A 21,392-nucleotide genomic window follows, 5' to 3' on the forward strand; every position below is an offset into this window, starting at 1 on the left:
AGGAAGGCATAAAACTTTTAAACATAAGAGCAGCATCCCGGGATGATTTGAGGAGGTTGGATCAGGACCAGGTTGTACTTTACTGCTCTGTGGTCTTGTTTTCTTCTTCCACCTCAAAATGACTAAATTAAACATGATTCACCACGGTTCACTGGACAATGGGGCTTCCCAGACAATAATATTTTAATATGATCTCTATTCCCATTTAATGTTAAAATACCCCTTCAAATGTGTTTTTCTCTTTGTGACTTAATTGGATGTTTGAGTTTCACTTTGCAAAATGATGTATGTGCACTAGTTTACACTAGAAGCCTGTTAAGTTTACATTCACCACGTTTCTCTGTGTTCACCTTAAATCAGAGTTTAAGATGTGTTCATATGAGCACGATCTGTGACATTATTCAATAAGCAAAGAAGTAGAAAACATCTTGGAAACGTTTGACATTAATAAATATTTGCACATTCATAGATTCTGTATTTTTCTATTAGGGAAATAGATCAGATGTCATTTTAAGAATTTTTGACTAAAATGTTTGAAACACAGGAAGTTTATGGAGATAGAAAGCGTTTTAAGTCATTATTATCAAACTATACTTAACATGTAACATGTGTAACATGCAATGTATTCCCATTTATGTCTTATTTCAGTCTTATGATGAACTTCTCAGACTCCTGCAACAATGTCCTTCATGAATAGTTTCAAGGTCCATTAGAGATTTTGTTGTTTTAAATAAGTTTTTGGTAGCTACATCTCATTAGGATGATTAATCAGAACAAAAACCACACTCGAGCTGGTTAGGTGTCCATGATAATTTTGTGTTGAAGGACAACATCAACATTTTTTGTGGTGAATCAGCAAGACACATTTCCTGCAACACACCCAGGACAACTTGATGTTTGAAAATAACATTGCTGCATAATATTTCTACCAAAACAAGAGGATTATTTAACCCTTTCTTTGAATCTAGCCATTGGTCCCCAGTTCCAGATATCACAGCTCTGTATAAGAGGGGGGCCCCCACATTAACTAACAGCTCATTTGATTTATTTTTACAGACGAGCTCTCCTCCTTCTAATACCCTAATCAGCATTCATACCTTGCCGTGATGATTCGGGACAATGCTTTTTTATTGAGGAAGTGATCTCACCCTTGAGTGCCAGAATCAGCCTTTTTTACAGCCCATCTCCTCGGGGCCTCATCCATCACCAAGGTGTCTGGGCGACACGGCCGCTAGACACATACTAACTCATTTAAGGAGAGGGACATACGGGGATATATCACTCAACATCACTAACTCACTTACTGACGGCTGATGTGGTGAAACATCTCCAGCTTGTTCCAAATCCCTCGGTGCAGTCTGTGAGTTTTAACCACAGGGAAATAAGGAGATTATTTAGCTTCTGCTGACAGATAAGGAGGGATAAAGGACAAATGGGTTCCCTTGGATTTTGATTTGTCTTTCTATCTGTTCATCCATTTTTATTCTTCAGGTTTAGCTGGCATTGTCTTTTCTTCTCTCCTTGTACGTATAAACAAGATCACATGCTTCATGTTACAGAAGCGATCGTGACTGATTGCCACTGAAAGCTGCACGTCTCTCAGTTAATACTTCCTTTATCGACTGTGAACTCAATCAAAAACCATGTAATCTTACAAAATATCTGCTGGTTCAATCACCAGTCTAACAAAGGCAGAGCGTGGCTCATCACTGTAATAATTTCCAATTACATTTTTAAAATGAGTAGTGTAAAACGTGTCTGTAAGAAATATTGGTAACACTGTTTTAACCCCCTATTTAGCATTTGTTAGCAATATATAAACATTTAAAGTAAGACTATATAGCTTTCTCACAGTGGCCACAAGTAACAATTGGGCTAAAAACACTCAAAACTACAGTGTAACTCACTCAGCAATATCACCGTATCACCTAAAGGTAAAGCACCATAAGAAGAGACAAACCAACCTGTGCATTTTATTGCTCAGTTATATATAACTTCTCATTTGTATGAGGAATAATGTGTTCATTCTTCTTTCAAATGTTGCATAGTATTGCTTTAATAAATTGTTAATAAACATTATATTATGTATTTGTAAGTAGGAATTAAGACATTTTAAATATTTAGTTGTTTAATTTAATTAATTTAATTTGTCAGCAACTATAACTGCTCATGTGAAACATCCTGTGTAGGTAATAACTGGTGTATTGAATAAATTGTTCACAATGTAATACAGTACAGTAATTGTAGTAGTATGTCTTCATGTATAATGTGATGCATGCATGTATTATATTTATGAAAAGTAAACTAAAAAGGGTGTGTAACATTTCTATTGGCAGAAATGGAATATAATATTGTATGTTTTCACTGGAAGTTAAAATGTTATTGTTACCCTAAAATTAGCCATTTACATCTATAAAGGACGCCATGTTTCTACATTAACCAAGTACGGACAAACCAAACATTGGCTCTAGATAGAGCTTTTCATGGGTTTTTGCAGGCACCATAGTTATAGTTAAGGGTGAGGCGAGAGATATTCAGTGAGTTGCCATCTGCATTCTCACCGCTAGATGCAACTAAATCCTGCCCACTGGTTCTTTAATGTTACTACATTTATAACAATGTATTTATTTTTTGATTGTTATTATATCTTATTACGGACTTCTTCATGCTACGTGTCAACTGAGCAAACTCATGAAGCCACAAGCTGCTGAAAGTCTTGGAAAAGGTCTAGTAAGTGGACCTTGAGTTCAGAAAGTCGTTTTTCCAAGAATGAACCTTCAAGCTCAGTGTGTGTGAGCTTTGAACATGAATATTTAAACAGCTTTAATTAAACCTGCCCGTTGTGTATAAACCGTTAATATATGTGCTATAGCACACTGTAAATGTTCTTGTGGGTTTGTTGATATATCAGTACATAAAGTTAGACAGTTACGGGATGCTTCATAACAATAAGTGCTTATATATTAATGAGCACTAAAAAAAATATCCTTTTATCTGCTTACGACTACATTATAGTGTGTTATATATAACAGTTTATGAAGTGCTTATGTGTTAGTTATAAAGGTTAATTGGGGATTTTAAAGCAAAGCCAAAATATTATTTTTTTTTTACCTAAAAGTATAAATATAGAGTTTCTGGTTGTGTGATGAAGCGATGAGTCGACTGCCTCTTCCTCCATCAGCTTCAACTGGCATCTGATGACCAGCACTCCCCAGAGCCACTGCTAGACTTCATTACATTATAGCTGTTAATTATAAATCTCCATCCAACTGCACTCTGATGGCCTAAATGTGCCATAATGGGCCTTACTTGGAAATGACAGTCCATTGTCAGGCTGTGCCGACTAGACTGCACCCACTAACCAGCTCTTAATGAATTCGTTTCAAAGCCCCTTTATTGGGAAAGACGACACTCAGATGACACGAGCGTTGCATTAAGAGGATGATCTTTATTGCCCAAGAATCCACCTGAGAATGAAATAGCACGGCACAGCTCATCCAAACAAAGCTTATTTGCATCTTTAAACATCTCTGTTGGCATAAGACATGACGTATATACAGCAAAACGTACAGTACACACATTGAAATCGGCATATTGCTGCCATGATCTTCAAAAAATCTGCACATCATAGTGTCACAGTACCTTGAGTAAAATAAGGAGCAAGACTTGGGCATTTTATTCACCGTACTGAGATTCCTTCCGAGTTTAATCCCTTCATTTAACATGTGTGGGAAAAGACAAATTTCAGACGTAACTACTCTTCACACAAAACACACTAACAGATTAACAGAGCGCCATCCCCAGTTTCCCCAAACTTTATGGCTAAAAGGAAAATAGTGCACAAATTTCATCCTACACATAGACTTCTACCATAGAAAGGACATCAAATGCCCCCCTAATCCAGATTATACAGTATGGCAGCCATTTTATATAGATAAAGTTATATCTGTGGGTCTACAACAACTCTACGACATTATGATCTTCAAGTACGTACTCCAATTATAATCACGTTGCCTTGAATTTCATGATATGGTATACATAGGTATCAGTGCTGTAGCAGAGAAGCTAGTAAAAAATTATCTTACATTGATATCATTTAAAAATCTTTTAAAAAATTATTATCCACTGTAATTGCTTTAATCTACTCTTCATTAATGCCACATTAGTAAATAAAAAACAGCAAACAAACAGAGCCACTTTTAAATAAATATCACTTTGCTGTCGTACAGTCGTATCATGACTTTGAGTACTCTTTCCCTGAAATGTTCTTCTAAAATCAGGAGGCCGGTTATTGTTTTATGAGATTCTGACGCTTACTTCAATCGTCTATATATGAACGTGGTGAATAGATACTTTAGCGATACACGACACAGTTGGGATGCAGGTTTATGTGAATGTCTTACAGGCCACATTATATTACTGTGGACATATGCTGGTATTATTCAATAGTATGAGTCTTTACTCTTTGGCAAGACTTACCTCTTAGGACGCATATACCTTTTTCTATACAAAAAGGACAAAGAAGATCAAATCATTAAAAGGCTCTAAATGCACTAGAATGCAGATTAACAGGCTTCAAGAAGGATGAAATAATCCACGAGGATTTTCAAGTATCAGGTGGTCTTTTGACAAGAGAAGCTCTACTTTTGGCATGTAACTGTAAATATCTCTAGAAGGCGATATCTTCTGCTTTTTATGCTGTATGTCCATTCGTCTTGAACACTTAGTGTCACAGACAGCAAAGATGACAAAGTCCTCATCGTCAAAGACACTAAATGCAAATTAAACTGCTTCATTCACTTCCGTTCGAACTGTTATTAGGAGCAGGAAGGGTCTCGCTCTAAAAAGGTTCCAGCTGCTTGCCTATGAGGGACATACTTCCTGGCGATTGCAAATTCAAAACTTTAAACTTTTTGTCACAGCTGAAATGTACAAATACATAGTGTCAAACCACACCATTACCCGTGATCCTTCACTTTCTGCCATCCTAACCCCTGCGTCGGGGGTCAGGATGATGCTAATGGGTGTCCGTGTTCGGGTCAGGCTTTGGCCTCCAGCAGTTCGAGGAACAGTTTGTGCATGGGCACGCGGCCGTCCTGTTTGATGCTGCAGAAGTGCTGGACAGCACGAGCAGCCGTCTGACGGAGGAGAGGGAGGGTCATGATCAGTTTGCCGGCCCTCCGAGGGTCCTCTGGGTGGTGGGTGACCTCATAGTCCTGAAGGGCCCCGTGCAGGACGTCCTGGAGTCTCTGAACTGCTTCTGAGTCCTCAATTTGCATGGAGTCTGTAAGGAGAGATGTTTTTGAGGAATTAAGGTATGTCATGGGATTAAATGCATTATACTATTTTTTTTATGTCCAAAACTTCACAGCAGTTAAGCCAATAGTTGTTGAGATATTTCAGTCCGGACCAAAGCAGTGGACCGACCGACTGACTGATATTGCCATCCAGAGACCTCCTAGTATGTTCTATATCTGCAGTTGTGCAGATATAGAACCTAATATAATCTCTGTAATAATGAACTTAATACCTGAGTTAGCGAGCGCAATAGCCTTGAGGACCACAAACTCCTCCTTCTCCAGCCCCATGGTTTTATACTTCTTCACCAGCTGCAGGATGGCGTTGTTGAGGTCAAGCAGCCCGGCCAGCTTCGACTGCTCCTCATCCATGACGTAGTCCTCGGCGTACACCAGCTTGTCCTCCAAGCCCAGCGAGCGGAACACCACTCGAAGAATCAAAATCTCCATCCAGCCGCTCTGCAGTAGACTCATCTGATCAGCCAGAGAGAGGGAGGGGAAGCCTGGAACGAGGTAAAGATAAAAATGGACCAGTTACATGGGATGCAGACTGGCTCTGCAGATCCATTCAATTCTTGTATGACATTTTTGGTAAATATGTTCTTGTAAAAAATTAGATGACAAGATTGATGCCACTTTCATATCTGTCATATATTAAATATGAAGCTACAGCCAGAAATTAGTTTAGCTTAGCATAAAAAGTGGAAGCAGAGGGAAACAGTTAGCCTTCCTTTTGTTATCGTTAGAGGTAAGACTAGCTGCTTCCAGTGTTTATGCTAAGCTAAGCTAAGCTAACTGTCTCATATTAAACAGACAGATATGAGAGAGGTGTGAATCCTCTCACCTAACCATTGGCAAGAAAGTGAATAAGCGTATTTTTTATTGTTGATAATTTAAAAAAAACTGACTGAAAATGGAGAGTTTCTATTTGTTAGGTTTTAAAATGGGCTTCTCTGTCTTCTTCTCTTACTTCAGTCGACAGAGGTTTAGCTTAATTAGAACTAAAACAAGTTTAAACAGTTGTTGACGGTCTACATTATAATCATTTGTGTACAGCGTAATAATATCATTGATGGTATAGAACTGTCTTACAGCAGAAGTACTTCCTCATAAGAAGACCACATTGCAAAGGGCATAACAAAGGACAGAGGGAGTGAATAGGTGGTGAATTTAATTACACTCTGTTGGACACACCCACTTTGATTGACAATTACACCCCACAGGAGCATGATTAAACCTGATCACGTCCCCCACATAAACCTGCATACACACGCTCACACACACGTTTACTGTAATTAAAAAGATGATTTTACAGAGCGAGGGGAGGAAGGGGAGGCGTTTGTATTTTTGACACCATCAGTGATTATTATCAGGATCCATTGCTCTTTACAATCACCACGGGGACGTCAGTGGCGCCCCTTTCCCCACTATCGCTCCCTGATTGATTGGAAACGCTGTCTGTGCACAATTTCATTGGTCGATAGGGATCAGTATCCTGGCACTGGATCATCGATCAGGGACAGAGACCTGTGTGAGTGTGTGTGTGTGTGTGTGTGTGTGTGTGTGTGTGTGTGTGTTTGGGCTATGTGTGATGAAATCTCAGGCAATATATTGATAGATTTTTTCAAGGACAAATACAAGTTAAACCTTCAACAAATAGAAAAGACCACATTTTATATGTGACAAAAGATTTTTTTTTCCAAAGCAAAGCCCTCTGAGGGCAGTAAGGGGAGGAAAATCGTCTTGCCAGTGTTAGATGTATCATATCAGCAACAACACACAGCCAGTCACACCACAGTCGCTCTCACACACACACACACATTTGACAGCCAACTTGCAGCACAGACTCAAAAAGGCCAAAAGCAAAGAGGGCAGTTGGTCTTTAGCCAGCTCATCTGCCAGTCTGGCCCTCAGACTTCAGACCACATCACTGTCAATCTGCCTGATAAGAGCAGACACGGAGGAGGGGGGAGCGGCGAGGACAGTAGCCCCATAACACTCACCTCCCCCTGGGCAAAGAACTCAGATGGCCCGGGCCACTTTGCCGAGGACCCTGGTTCTCCCAGCGATGAGGGCCGTGTGGCCTGCCACTCATCCAGAGCTGATGTGACATGGTCATTACGCTGCTAGGAGGGGGCAGCCTTTTTTTTAAATATCTATTCTCTCTTTGCATGTTTTTTTTATCCGCCTTTCTTTTCTTTGTCTCCTGTCAGTTGAGCTTTCTTGGTCTCCTTTACCTCCTCAACCTGTTCCTCGAATGATGCTTTTGTCTCTTCCTCTTTGTCTTCTGTCTCGTGCTCTCTGTCATCTCATCTCAAGTCACCCTTATTGTTTCCTCTTTCTCTTTTTCTGCCATTCATTTCTCTGCCTCTCTGTATGTTTCTTTGTTTCTCTTTAACCATATAAAATTCTTCTTCTAAAATTTTAATTATTTATTTGTGTTTTAATTTGATTATGCCAAACATGCTTAAAAGTAAAATAAAAATGCTCATCAGATTTTATTAAAGCACAAAATTATGTATTAAATGAAGTCTGACTAGCAACAAAAATACATGTTTTATAATGATTGCAAACAAAAGAAAGATAATTCCAGCATTTGTAAAAGTGTGACCAGTCCATGTTTGTTATTTATTACTAATTAAGGAATTAATTGTTAATTTAAAGGAGTAATCATCGTCATCATGACATTTGCACATCTGCTTTCTTGTCGAGAGTTACATGAGAAGATCGTCACCACACTCATATCTGTCTGCTGAATATGAAGCTACGTCAGTAGCCAGTTAGCTTAGCTTAGCATAAAGACTGAAAACAGGTAACAAAATCAACCAACCAGCACATCCAAAGCAGACAAGCAGTCCTAAAATGGAAAATTGTTCCAATCTTTTGCTAAGCTAAGCTAACTAGCTGCTTGCTCTAGCTTAATATTTATTGTACAGATGTGAGAGCGGTATCAATCTTCTCATCTAACTCTCAGTAAGAAAGCAAAGCATTTTCCATAAAATTTGAACTATTTCTTGGAGGTTTGGAAAGTTTAACCTTATGAATTATTAAATTTAATCAAAAACTGTTTTATAGTAGTAAAGTCATCCTTACACGTCATCAACAAGCAATAACCTTTCAAAAATCGAATGCATTATATTATATTGTTATATTGGATCAATAATTAGTTTTTATCTTTAAATGAAAGAATTATACATTAATTGACACTAATGAACAGCAACAAGCTGCCAGCTACTGATCAGGTCTTTAAGAAGACTATGTATCTGATGGAAGAGCATCTTTTTTGCATTTAATTTTGTTTTTGTGGCATTTCAAAACTTTAAGTAAAATTTGCTTGACAGTTGGATGAATACATGGCTCCCTGTGTGTCTCTCCCCCCCTCAGGTGGGTATCTGCTGCCTCTCACCACTGCTCCGCTCACCCAGCCAAACCCTCCACTGGCAAAGGGCTACAAATACACCCATCAGTTGGACTCCGTCTGTCTCGTGCGCTGACAGTAAAGAGCCGACAACGGGGGAAAGGGGGCAGACAGCAACAGCCCGGGGGTGGGGGTGACAGGGAGGGGAGTTGATGCTCTTCTTCCATTTCTAACAGAACAATGGAAATGCTGATGAGGGACATCAAACACCAAAACACACCTCAAATGGTTGCTTCATGTCCATTGCATAGGAAGAAATACGAGGACAAATATAGAAGAGATACAAGCACGTACACACACATACACACACACACACACACACACACACACACACCTGCTTTGTTTGTTTTGTAAGCATTTCAGAGACAAGACATCAACAAAAAACCCAGGTGTTTCCCTAGTGATGTTTTGGGTGTGGATAACCACAGCTGATAAAGCAGTCAGGGATTCAGTTAGAGGAAAAACAGACGATAAGAGAAATTGAGAGAGACGATAATGCCTCTATACTGGTTGCTGGAGCCCGTATCTAATTCTAGGCTATATTAGGGTATTGGGCGATCAATTGTTTACCTCCTTAATATCCAGCTTTCCTCTTTTATTTCCCTCTTAAGTAGCTTTATGGTGCAAACAAATTATCTTATTCCACTGTATCTGACTGTATCACATCTATTATGTGTATATTGTATAAACCAACTCTTCACTATATAATGTTTACAATGGTTTCTTATGGCTGCACGATTTCATCAAATGGAAATGATGAAATGATGTCTTGTGCATAATTTTATACACATTTCCCCAATAATTCAGCTTGAAATATTTGCGATAGGAGCGTTTGGGTCTGCACTTGAATTTAAAACACATTTCTGAAGATTGCAGTGACTGACCCTATGGTGCCCAACAGCCCAAAATTAAACTGTATTCAATTTACAATAATGTAAATCTGAGAAGAGCAGCAAACCTGGAGCCGGATGCACCAAATATTTGGTATTTTCACTTGATGAAACTACTGATATACAGTACATATAAAGAAAGTACCAGTATTCATTCATTCACTCAGCATATATTTGAGTTTTTCTACAAACTATAGATTTGGAAGAAATTTGTTTGTATATTCAGAGCAGCTCACAACCACACACACCCCGAAGTGTGAAAAATAAGTGCTGTTTTTCATTTGCAAGTGTTGTAAAGGTCTCCAAAGCCGAGCATCAAAAGCAGACCTGCAAACCTCTGTTGCCACCGCATACGATTACAACCGTCAACATAGCTGCATACCAGGGTTTTAATCCCACTAATCTGTCAGAATGTACTTCCCCTCTCCTTTCCACCCTCTCATCCAAAGGAAAAAGAAAAAAAAATCTCTGGACATCCCTTCTGCTGTTCCTGTGTCAAAGGAGAAGATAAGTGTGTGAAGGATTTATGTAATTCAGAAGCGGCTGTAGCCCAGGAAATGAATTAAAACTTCCAGGTGGCCACTGGTCATCTGGTTGATATTTTAGGAACACACATTAGTCAGAAAGCGCATGGCACACACACACACACACACACACACACACACACAAACAAACACACACAAACAACACACACACACACACACACACACACACACACACACACACACACACACACACACACAGAGGATGACTGACAGATAACACACAGCCACGCCAACATGCCCTCTCTCCTCTGGGTATCCAGTGAGTGTCTTGGCAACCACAAGTCACAACAATCTCCTCCTCTGATCTGATTATAGACTTAATGTGGGCTAATGTGTGCGGTAGATTGTGTGAGCAAACAACTGACTGGCCGGAGGGGGTTTCATCCTGAATCGTACCTGGGATGTGTTTGGCCCAGCCGATGTTGACCACCAGCTCCCTGTCTGCCAGGTCGCACAGCGTGGTTAGAGCCTTGATGTCGCTCTCAGGTACAGTGGGGTCCGGCATGGCGAAGATGCCCTCCGGCTCGGCCACCAGCAGCAGAGACACAACCTTGTTTTCTACCCCACCGCCAACAGTGACTGAGACGGGGTGGAGAGAGTAAAATTAGATTTTTATTATTAGTAACACCTTTTTTTAATCAGAACAAGCAACACAACAACGAAAAGGTGAAGTTTTGATAAATGCTTTCCACTGGACAGCAACAAGGTTAATTTCTGCCATTTAAAGCTTAAAAGAAACTACAGTTGCAATAGCAATTAGCAAATATTAGTTATAAAAATGATTCAATACTATGACAGACAACGTCAAAGAAAGCATGAATTGACTGTATAATAAAGGAAGCCATTAACATAGACTCACTGCTGAGCAATTATGTCATTCAGTCGTGTTTATAGCGCACTGTATTTACCGTAAGCTTTTGTTTGTTACACTTACAGGTTCTTTTCTGAGGCAAGGCACTCTGTGGGTGCAGATAGGAGCTGTTCTCAGCATCTATTCTCCTCTTGTACTTCTGTCTGCCGCCTCGAACCCGGTCCAGGCGCACACCTACAGAAACACAAACACAGGATATTAATCATGCATTTAGCGTAAACAGTCACACTCTAATCATATCACAGGGTGAAGTGTCAAATGCTAACACTCACCCACACACTTTTGCATTATGTGGAAAAACGTAGTTTACAGTATAATAAAACAATCCGTATTTCAAATACTACTGAATGTTTGATTTAATGCTTAAAACAGTCGTCTACATTGTGAGATTATCATATTTAAAGCCCCTACAAGGAACTTTTATTTTGTGTTGATTCTGGCGGCCCCTGTGGACAGAGGCGGTAGTGTTTCCACCGCCTCGTTTCATTGATTTCAAGGGGAATCCAACTGCATACGACCCAGTGAAAGGCATTAAAAATCATTTAACAGAAATAGGCAGTATCCTCGCTGATGGTGATGTTTGTTTATGGAGGTCATATAGAGACATCATTAAATTGAGTAATTCTCCCTCACTCCTAGTAAGTTTAACTTCAATAATAACATTCATTTGTTTGGAGGTACGGTGGATTTTGGGAACAAAGTAATCAGAAATGACTGGGCGTAGGTGAACAGATGACTATTTATAATGCAAGGACTGTAAGTCATCATATTTCATTAGCACTGATGAAAAGAGTAATGTCTGCACAGTGACTCCAAACAACACACTTGGATCCCAATTGGATCTTCAGTCGGTGTGCAGATGTTGCTGTTTTTTAATCAGTAGCTGAATCTGACTACAAATGAAACAGTTATCAAAAAGAGGCTTCATGTTGAGCCCAGTCACCCATCAGGATTTTGCCCAGTCATCTGGTCATATGTCCTAACCATCCCAAGGAGACTAAACGGGACATGTCTAATGCCGGCACAGCAGCATGCATCCTGAAACACGACACCAAACACCTTCAGCCCAGCCGATGACAACTGTTCATCTTAACGAGTATTGTGGTAACCTTGTCACCATGCCGATGGGGATTTAAGTGTGTGCGTGTGTGTGTGTGTGTGCGCGCGTGCAGGGGACACACAAATACTGAGAGTCACCAAGTGCATCTCTAAAGAAAATATGTGTGTGTGTGTGTGTGTGTGTGTGTGTGTGTGTGTGTGTGTGTGTGTGTGTGTGTGTGTGTGTGGAACGTGACTCAGGAAGACTTTAGTAGTGGTGTTGGGTTACCTGATCTACACAGTGTAAACGGCCATAGAGGCCATGAATAGATCTATAATGGCACTCACATCTGAAAGAGACACTCTGAGGGTATTATTTGCCCACTTGACACCTCATGCTGATACTCCATCCCTCTCAGCCTGCTGGCTCCTGTACTTATTCTTACTTATGCATATATTTGTGGAGAGCATGCATGGACATCCACATTACAATGTCCTATTAATGTATTGTAGAGTTATATCAGTTTATGGAAATGTTTTTAGTTTTTAGCATCACTCTTCCAAAAGACTATTATGAAGTATCATGCTAGGTGCTAAAAGTGATGGAATTATAACTCAGATGTTAACAAATTCATCCCTATGACAACTGAGCAAACTGATAATGAAGATGGTGGAGAGCTCTGGAAAATGCTAGTAAGTGGACCTTGAGTTACGCTTGTTCTGTCATAATAAATAGTTTGAATCCTACTTAATTTAACTTATAGGTAGGAAACAAATAATGACACCAAACCCATGTTTAACCAACCATCAGAGTCCAGTCCAGAATACTTCGGTCTTTAAAAATTCGTACACTTGTCAAGTTTATCGATTTTAGATCATGTGGTAGTATGTTGGACATTGGGTCCAACAATGGTAAGATTGGGGCTAAGAAGAGGAAGTGAGGAGCTTGTACTCAAGTAGATGAACGGGGTATTAAAGAGGAGATTGGTCCGGTAAACTCGATGCCCCCTGACCCTCTGGTGATGTCGTGACAGTCAAATAGTAAGTGTGGATTATCCTGGGCACTTAGCAGGTGCCACTCCGCGTCTGTGAGATGAGGGAGGAGGGTGTTTACGCGTTGTCATCAGATTTAACACAAACTGTCGGCAAACACTGTATTAAATCAAAACTACTTTGGTTGTTGAATATCTAGTATAAGTGTTTTATGCGGGTGTATTTGGTGTGTGTGTGTGTTTGCGCTCAGATCTGACAGTCATTCAAACACACACATCTGAGCTAAGTGTAACTCTTCACAGTGGAATGTGCTGACAACCAAAAGGCCAAGAATAGCTTTGGTGGATAACAGAACAGACACACACCTCCTCCCTGTTCTTTTGTATAGCCCATCAGAGTTCGATAAACACGGACTACTCAGACATTGATCTATTTTTTGCCACTTTCATCACTCAGCTTTCTTTTCGAGGGTGTCTGGAGCTTCACACGAGAGGCTTTACAGGTTCCCAAAACGCACACAGTACAGCGGGATCAGGAACACGGACACGGACTGATCCAGACTGATCCGGGTTACCGTGTTCTAATGGCAGCACTCCCCCCTCACCTCCATCCCTACTGCTGCCACCACCAGCATGTGTTCAGTATAAACAATCCCACGCTTCTCAGATATTGTGACAAATGCACACATTGCTGCTCCCGACGTCACTGTGGCGTTACTGTGCAATTCCCTGCACGCTGCTTCTCGTTAACAAACGAAAAGGATTTGGAAAGTTGGCAGCATAACGCGCATAGTTCCTCTGTTCTGTTCTGGTGCTTTTCTCAGAATACAGATTAACATAGCATGATTAACACACCTGAGACCAAATAACTTCAGCCAGCAGGAAGTGGGGATGAGACAAGAAGAGACAAAGACGGAGAGAGGAAGGTCCTTTACAGAAGTACTGCTGCACCACTGACCGCATTTCTTTGGAACATAAACCATTAAAATACAGGCTGCCACAACTGCACCTATGATAAACAAGATATTGCTCACATTTTGCAAACATACATATCTTTACTGCCCTTAGAAGCGACAGCAACTGTAGAATTGAGCACTAAACAGGGCTTAATCAAATCCTGCCCGGGGTCTATATGTCTTTTAGCTGTGTATTTAATACGGCTCTGACTCTCCCCATTAAACCTCACAGCTCCTCTGTCTCAGCCTTTACTGCGGCCTCTCCGGGGAAGAGGGGCATTACGAGACACGGTGAAGCGCGTTACGAGGGCGCTTACGACGGGAGTTACGAGGGGCAGTTCGCATTTCACGGAGGTCCAGGAATCCCACAAGGCATCTGGAGGAATTTACGAGGGGGGAGGGAAAGCAAAGGGGGTGGCGGGAGGGGGGTGGGGTTAAGAGGCGGACTGGGGATGCTGTTGATGCCCCTACCCTATTAAAGCAGCTAATTTAGAAAAAGGGCAGACACACTCACAAAAACACACAAAGGTGTGTGCATAAAAGCGAGCACTGACTGACATTAAACAAACTCATATACACAAACTGATACGTGTGAAAGCTGTGATTCTGTGTATCCATAACTCACACATGAGATGAGTGGGTGGTATTAAAGGATCATTCCAGTTTATTACAACTGGGATCTTATTTTCATAGTTTTGGCCACCATTTCTATTGGTTATGATAACATTATATGAAATTAATTGCTGAGACGGAGGGAATATGGCGACGCGGCTACAACAAAGTGTGACAGGACAGAAACAGAACTGTCGGACGATCACACAGGTGATAAACAAGCCGGCGATTTAGCCACATTACCACCTTATTTGTAGGTAAAACCAAAAGTGAGCGCACCCACAATGATGGCAATAATCCCTCGATCATTGCACAGAAAGACGGTGTGTGCACAACCATGATATGTGCTGTTTGTTGTTCAATACAGTAAGATAGTTTTCACTTTTCTCTTACAAACATGTTGTTGCTTTGTATAAAGACACACTTTTGTGTCGAAATCAATTCATTACAGGTTCAACTTGAAGAACTTTGACCCGCAAATTCTCCCAGTTGACCGTTAGTAAGTCTTGACAGCGCTGACCTTTAAGAGAACTGGAGTCTAAAATGGAGGAAGCTAATTGTAGCTTGCTGCGTTTAACCTCTTCTGTCGAAATGTTAACTGCTCCACAAAAGAAGTGCAGTTTACAGACAGTTGTGAGACACAGGAGTCCAAGCTACTAATATGTCTTGTGAATAAGCTGTATTGTCGAGTTAAAAAAGCTTGCTAACTGACAGTTAGGTTTCCATTTTTCCTCTTCGTTGACTCTTTAATGAATAAAATTGGTGTCCTGAGAACAGTTCAATGCCAATCAAATACTTCATCTTTACATTTACTATCCTGCAGTCCACAGGCACACACACACACACACACACACACACACACGTTTTATCTGCTCTCCCCTCTTTATTATCATCTGGCCCTACACAGCATGCAGCGAGTGGCCGGTACAGTAGGAGGTTGCTAATGTTTTCCTTTTTGAGTCACTTCTAAATCTGGACAACAATATGTCACCAGACAGGCACACAGTTGGACTAAAGGAGCACCTGACCGCTGTCACAGACTCCCTGCGTGTTATGTATACATGTCACGACTCTTAGTGCATATTTTGCGCATACATAATGATGAGACGTAATGTTTTTTCATAGTAGACACACAAAAATGCTGAAATGTGAAAGCTCATTGCTAAATTTATGTATTTTATATTTATTCAACTTCAGAAATGGAAAAAAACCTCTATTGTCCATCACAAAGGAATATGCTAGGTTCTCATTAAACTCCCCACTAAAATGTATGTCAAACAGTTTTTTAAAAGTCCCTACATTTTAATTTTTGTCTCATCCAAGGAGCCCCTAGCAACGACTCCCTCCATTATCTCACTTGCTGCTGCAGTGTTGCACACACACACACACACACACACACACACATACACACACTGGCAGATTTCCAGAAGCTATTTCAGAGGAACACTGGTGAAGCAAAGACTGACACAATTGAACAGTTAGAAACCCTCTCCTCCCTCTCAAAGACACGGCTGCGCATTGTTCAGCCCTGTGTTTACTACACATACACAAACCTACACTCACACACATCACAGCTGGCACGAAGGGGCTGAAGTTTAACTGTCAAAAGTTTTAGGTTTCACTGGAGTCTACAGAACTACGGCACATGCCATCGACAGTTTATCAGGTGAGACAATCTCAGCTGGTAATCGGGGTATTGTTTCCAGGAATCCACAACAAAGAAATTGCTGTCGGACTTGGGTTAGCCTTCACTCTCTGGGTGCTTTTTCTCCATCTCAACCGACTAAAGGAGGAGGTTTGAACTTCTGCCAAGTCTACCAACCAATCAATCCTGCAAAAAGCAACTCAAACAATGATTTGATGCAGGTCTTAAAGTGATTTTTGTTGTATAGCTGACCTTCTCTCAACATGCCCACAGACAGACATTTCACAAATCGACAGGCCTGGCAGGATTTCCTCCTTCTCTTGGTGATTTCACATTCGCTGGACGCTGGGCAGCTGTATTCAATGTTCCCTGGAAGAGAAGAGAGAGGATAAGAGACACATTTTTTTAATTGCAGTGAATACAAGGGAACAATAATCCAACATCATCATCATTCCTCATTTAATTTGGATGTTTTAACATTCACAACTCTTGTGTCAAAATGCGCCACAGCAGGAGATCTTGAAGGGGTACTCCAGTGATTGAGTATTTTACTTCCCTACTTACAAGAGACAAATTTAAAAAAGGATGGTTTTTAAATGCTTCAAAATTGAAGCATTAGATGACTTTCAGTTCCTGCCGTGGGTAACACCCCAGTAACCTACGCTTCCCATAATGCAGCTGTAAATCTTTAAATAGATCGTCACTGTCTGGTAACTACTCACAGCTTTCAAACTCTACACCTCCAGTTTTTGTGGCTTTCTGTTTTAAATTTCTAATATCAAGCAGAAACCCTGATGACATCACCATGACATCATCTCAGATTTGACCAATCTCCCTCCATGGCTACAGAAGACCTTTCCCAACAGTTTTCACAGGCTGTAAAGTACTCCTTGTGACAAGTTAACCGAACTTACCGTGTAAAATCTTTAAATTCTTGAGTCAACATTCTTTATGACTTTGGCTTTATTGCAACATACAACAAAACATATTCCCAACACCTAATTGGAAGCCAGGGCAGCCAAATGTGCATGTTAAGACCGGTGGCAGCCAGTTGCAGGCATGCTGAGCTGCCACCTTCGATCAGAAACAGGAAGTATCTGATTAGCCAGACATCAGATCTCCCCGCCTGATCTGACACTGTTTGCACTTTGAACCAATCTACAGCAGCTAACTTCAAGAGGCCTAAACACAACGCAGCTTGCCAGATCCTCGACCTGGGCCGTGAGCCGACAGAGCACAGGACGATCCTTTTAAAAACACCCACACTGCACGCCACTGGCTCTCACCACTAATGGCTTTCGGGGCTGAAGCGAATGCACACACATGCATCACCATATGTTATCTGAAGCTTTAAAGCCTAAACATGTTGACTATATACACCATGCACTGTGAGTTTAACCGCATATCAGCTGTTTGCAAACAGGTCTTTATTTAAAATCTTTCTGCAGTTTGAGAGGCAGGAGGCGGAAGCTGTGAGCTAACTGATCAGGGCTTGTTTATACCAAACAAACGCTCAGGGTACGACTGCATCTGCACCGTGTTGCTTGTAAAACAGGTTAATGTGATGCAGGAAGGCATTATCTGCCATGCACAATAAACTCTGTTACTAAGTATAAAACTAAGCATGTTCCTGTGCATAAATGTGTGTTTTGTGTCTGTTTGTGTGTGTGTGTGTGTGTGTGTGTGTGTGTGTGTGTGTGTGTGTGTGTGTGTGTGTGTGTGTGTGTGTGTGTATGTTTGTCTCTCTCTTACCCTGGATGGTCCTTTTGAAGAAGGCCTTGCAGGCCTCACAGGAAGCCACACCATAGTGGTAGCCTGAGGCCACGTCACCGCACACCAGACACAGCCGCTTGGCCACCGTGCCCAGCATGAATTCACACTTCACTGGGCTTTCTTCCTCCCCAAACCTCCTGGATAGAGGTGAAGAGAAAGAGAGGAGGGGAGGAAGTGAAGGGTAGAAGTTAAGAGGAATGTGTTCAGGTAGTTATAGCATTTCCATTTAACATCTGAAGTGGGGTGAAACACTCAAAATAAGGGACGGTATAATGCATACACCAACCTGTTTGTTCCAACATTGTTGGCCAACCCCGCTGTGTGACCATACAGGCCTGGTGAGTCCAGCCCATTGCTGTGATTGTGGCCTTTGATCAAGGCCCCGTAGCTGGAGTTTGTGTCCGAGGAAGAGCTTCCAGGGCTGGGCTGGGCCGGGCTGACGTCGCCCTGAGAGCTGGGGCTGGGGCTGGAGGGCTCACGCTTTATAGTGGAGGGACAAGTGGGGTCCAAGCCCCTCACTGACATCCTGTTGAGATGTCTGGAGAAAAGAGAGGGAGAAAGAGGAGAAAATGTATTACATTTGATTGTATATGCACCTTATTGTAATACATATTCATGATGGGAGATTTGACTTTGACAGGTCAGCTTTATATTTTGTTTCACCTTGGTTTTGTTATTAAAATTAATGATGGATAATTGAGTCAAGTCTGTGGCTTTGATTTGTTTTATTAAGTCAGGCATCAGTTACACAGACTCACGTAATAAGCAGCTTTGGAAAATCGTTACCATTTATATATGAGGTCACGTATTTTCAAACCACATACAGAACTACAAAGGCCTAGAAAGCTCCTGTTTCTTTCAACTGTACCCTTTTTTTTACGACTTCCTCATCTCCATCTCTACCCATCTTCATTCATGCATCCATGCGTACCAGTCCTATCTAAGCAGCCGTTTGTGATTTTCCCACATATGCAAAGCTGTTGTCCATTACACTGCTTTGTTTTCTATGAGGAGAAGGCTTAAACAAACCCAGGGAAATAACCAGCAATCATCCGCATCATCATAGCTATTATGTTAAATCTAAACACGCCTTTCTCTTTTTTTTCGGTCTCTTTACCTCTCGCTATTGTCTCTTTGTGTCTCTCAGTCACTCCTCCAAGTCCACCTGTCAAACACTGTGTAGCCTACAACAGCAGACAGGTTGTTACAACAGTTTTTTTACTGTTGATATTAAAAGATATATTCACTGATACGAGCTAATGCAATAACAGAGATAAAATGTCAGCACTAGTTCATTTTTTGTGTATTGTGCATGGGAAAATCACAAAAAATGACGGTAAAGAATGATTTTAAGAATAACATACATTGCTCCTTTTGCTAATGATCTAAATATTTTCTTATGACAAAGATACAGATCTGTCTTGTGTCCTAGCATTGCTAATTTCTAAAAGCACAAACATGCGTCCATTCAGAATTTTAACTGCTTGAAATAAATCTTCTTCTAGGCCTGCATGTTAAAGTGTGTATCATTACTTTATTATTGGATTACAATGTGACCACAACAGACTCTCTGTCACCACGCAGAGGAGAAAAAAGCATCTGAAACCAGCTGAGGTGTAGAGTCGGCTCAAAGGCATGTGATCTGTGCTCACACACACACACACATCCTATGAACACACACACACACACACACACACACACACACACACACACACTCACATTGTGGCGTCAGGCGTTCATGTGTGGATGTAAAAATAAAAATCATAGACAGGCTTCCACTTCTCTACATACACTTTAAATTCATGTGATCAGGGGAACATGTTCAAGCGCCCAGGACACACACTTGCACACACTTACAGACACATTTTAAAGCAAGTGTCTTCATAAACACCCCGACACATACCTGCATGCAACTGTTTGTAGCCAGGCCAACTTTAAAAAGCCCTCTGTCTCACTCTCTGTCACACACTTCCACATGCAGAGAAACGCACACACAATATCCACACTCCCGGGCGTCTCTCCCACTCTAATCTTGGCCTGTTGACGTGGTTGTTAAAGCCAGTCTGTTTCCTGCCATGTAAATCAGTGTTTTCTCGGCCACAAGTCATTTGGTAAGCAAAAAGGCTGGCTGCTTTTAACCACCCTCAAAGTAAACCATGGGCACGCGCTATTGACCCCTCTACAAACCCACAAAGACAGACGCACAGACACACAGTGAGAGACAGACAAGCAAAGATACCAAGAGATCCAACAGTAGACGTCTCTATGACAAAACCAGGCAACAATGCACAATTGACATATTTTCACCTCATATACAACTGTTGTTGCGAACATGCTAACAAACATTTGCCTTGCACATCCAGCAAACACAGAATTAGCCTTGATTTGGAGTTGTTTCTGATCATCATGATATTTTTTCTGCTTTTAGCTCTGTTTTGGTCTCTACCAACCCTTGAAATAAATATGTGGCTCTTTAGCTTGCTTGCTGGTTGCTAATTTTATCTGTCTGCCATTTGGTGCTGGGTGGGTAGCGTACATTGGGTTTATCAGATTTTCTATTAAAACAGCTTCCATTTATGGCTGGAAACAAGTGCTCATGGTGCTATCCATTTGTCTCGTGAACTCGGAGCCCGAGTTGTTCTGCCGCAAGAACGTGACGTCATTGCCTGGCTTGTACCACTTATAGTGTTCCAGTTTGTCTTTGGGCATTACGAGTCGGAAAGAAGTGCAGCAGCTGTGTTGTTATTGCTTGTGGCTCTTCTAAACAAGCTCAATGTGAAATAATAACATGTTTTTCTACAGAAACACTAACATTTCAAGTAATTCCGTTATTGCAAGTCTTACATTTCAATAATACTTTGCCATTTTTGCCTATTTCAATTTCAACAAGTGCTGTGGCGTTTGTCTCGAGCCACCAGGGGCCACCAGGGGCCACCAGGGGCAGTGGCAGGCTAGTGTTATTGTTAGCTACATTAGCCTATTTAGCAAACCAGCTCGAAAACAAAACTTTACATTGTATTGCACGCACAGCAACACCGTGCAATGCATAAATTGGTGACCGGACTAAAACAGCAATGTAAACCATTGTATAGGAGCATTTGAAATCAACATTAAAAAGACCAACGTAGTACAAATACAAAGAAAATACATCTCAATATGGGCGCTGCCATCTTTGTTTTGCGGGTCGTACGTTCGCCCTCGTTTAGCTCGGTGTACTGTGAGGTACCCCGAGCTGGACGGCTAAAAGACCAAGGCTCAGTAAATGTCACAAATAGCGTGAGATTTACACTTCCAACTGGTCGAGTTCACAGACAAATGGAAGCACCACAGTGTCCACTGTTAAAAAAGTTGAGGG

At 41.2% G+C, this 21,392-nt stretch overlaps 1 protein-coding gene across 2 annotated transcripts in view; it reads right to left on the minus strand.

Moving 5' to 3' along the window:
- Positions 1-3,428: 3,428 nt before the first annotated feature.
- Positions 3,429-21,392, minus strand: part of LOC127367895 (estrogen-related receptor gamma) — a 29,617-nt gene continuing 11,653 nt past the window's right edge. For both annotated transcript variants that reach the window (XM_051408135.1, XM_051408134.1), the window contains exons 2-8: positions 18,324-18,575; positions 18,017-18,174; positions 16,517-16,633; positions 11,085-11,195; positions 10,547-10,729; positions 5,531-5,800; positions 3,429-5,284 (exon numbers count right to left, since the gene is read on the minus strand). In XM_051408135.1, coding sequence (XP_051264095.1) covers positions 5,040-5,284; positions 5,531-5,800; positions 10,547-10,729; positions 11,085-11,195; positions 16,517-16,633; positions 18,017-18,174; positions 18,324-18,562 — 1,323 coding nt within the window. In that variant the 5' untranslated portion in view covers positions 18,563-18,575 and the 3' untranslated portion in view covers positions 3,429-5,039. The remainder of the gene's footprint in view (positions 5,285-5,530; positions 5,801-10,546; positions 10,730-11,084; positions 11,196-16,516; positions 16,634-18,016; positions 18,175-18,323; positions 18,576-21,392) is intronic.

Source organism: Dicentrarchus labrax, unplaced genomic scaffold, assembly GCF_905237075.1.
Source record: "Dicentrarchus labrax unplaced genomic scaffold, dlabrax2021, whole genome shotgun sequence".
Classification (NCBI taxonomy): Eukaryota; Metazoa; Chordata; class Actinopteri; family Moronidae; genus Dicentrarchus; species Dicentrarchus labrax.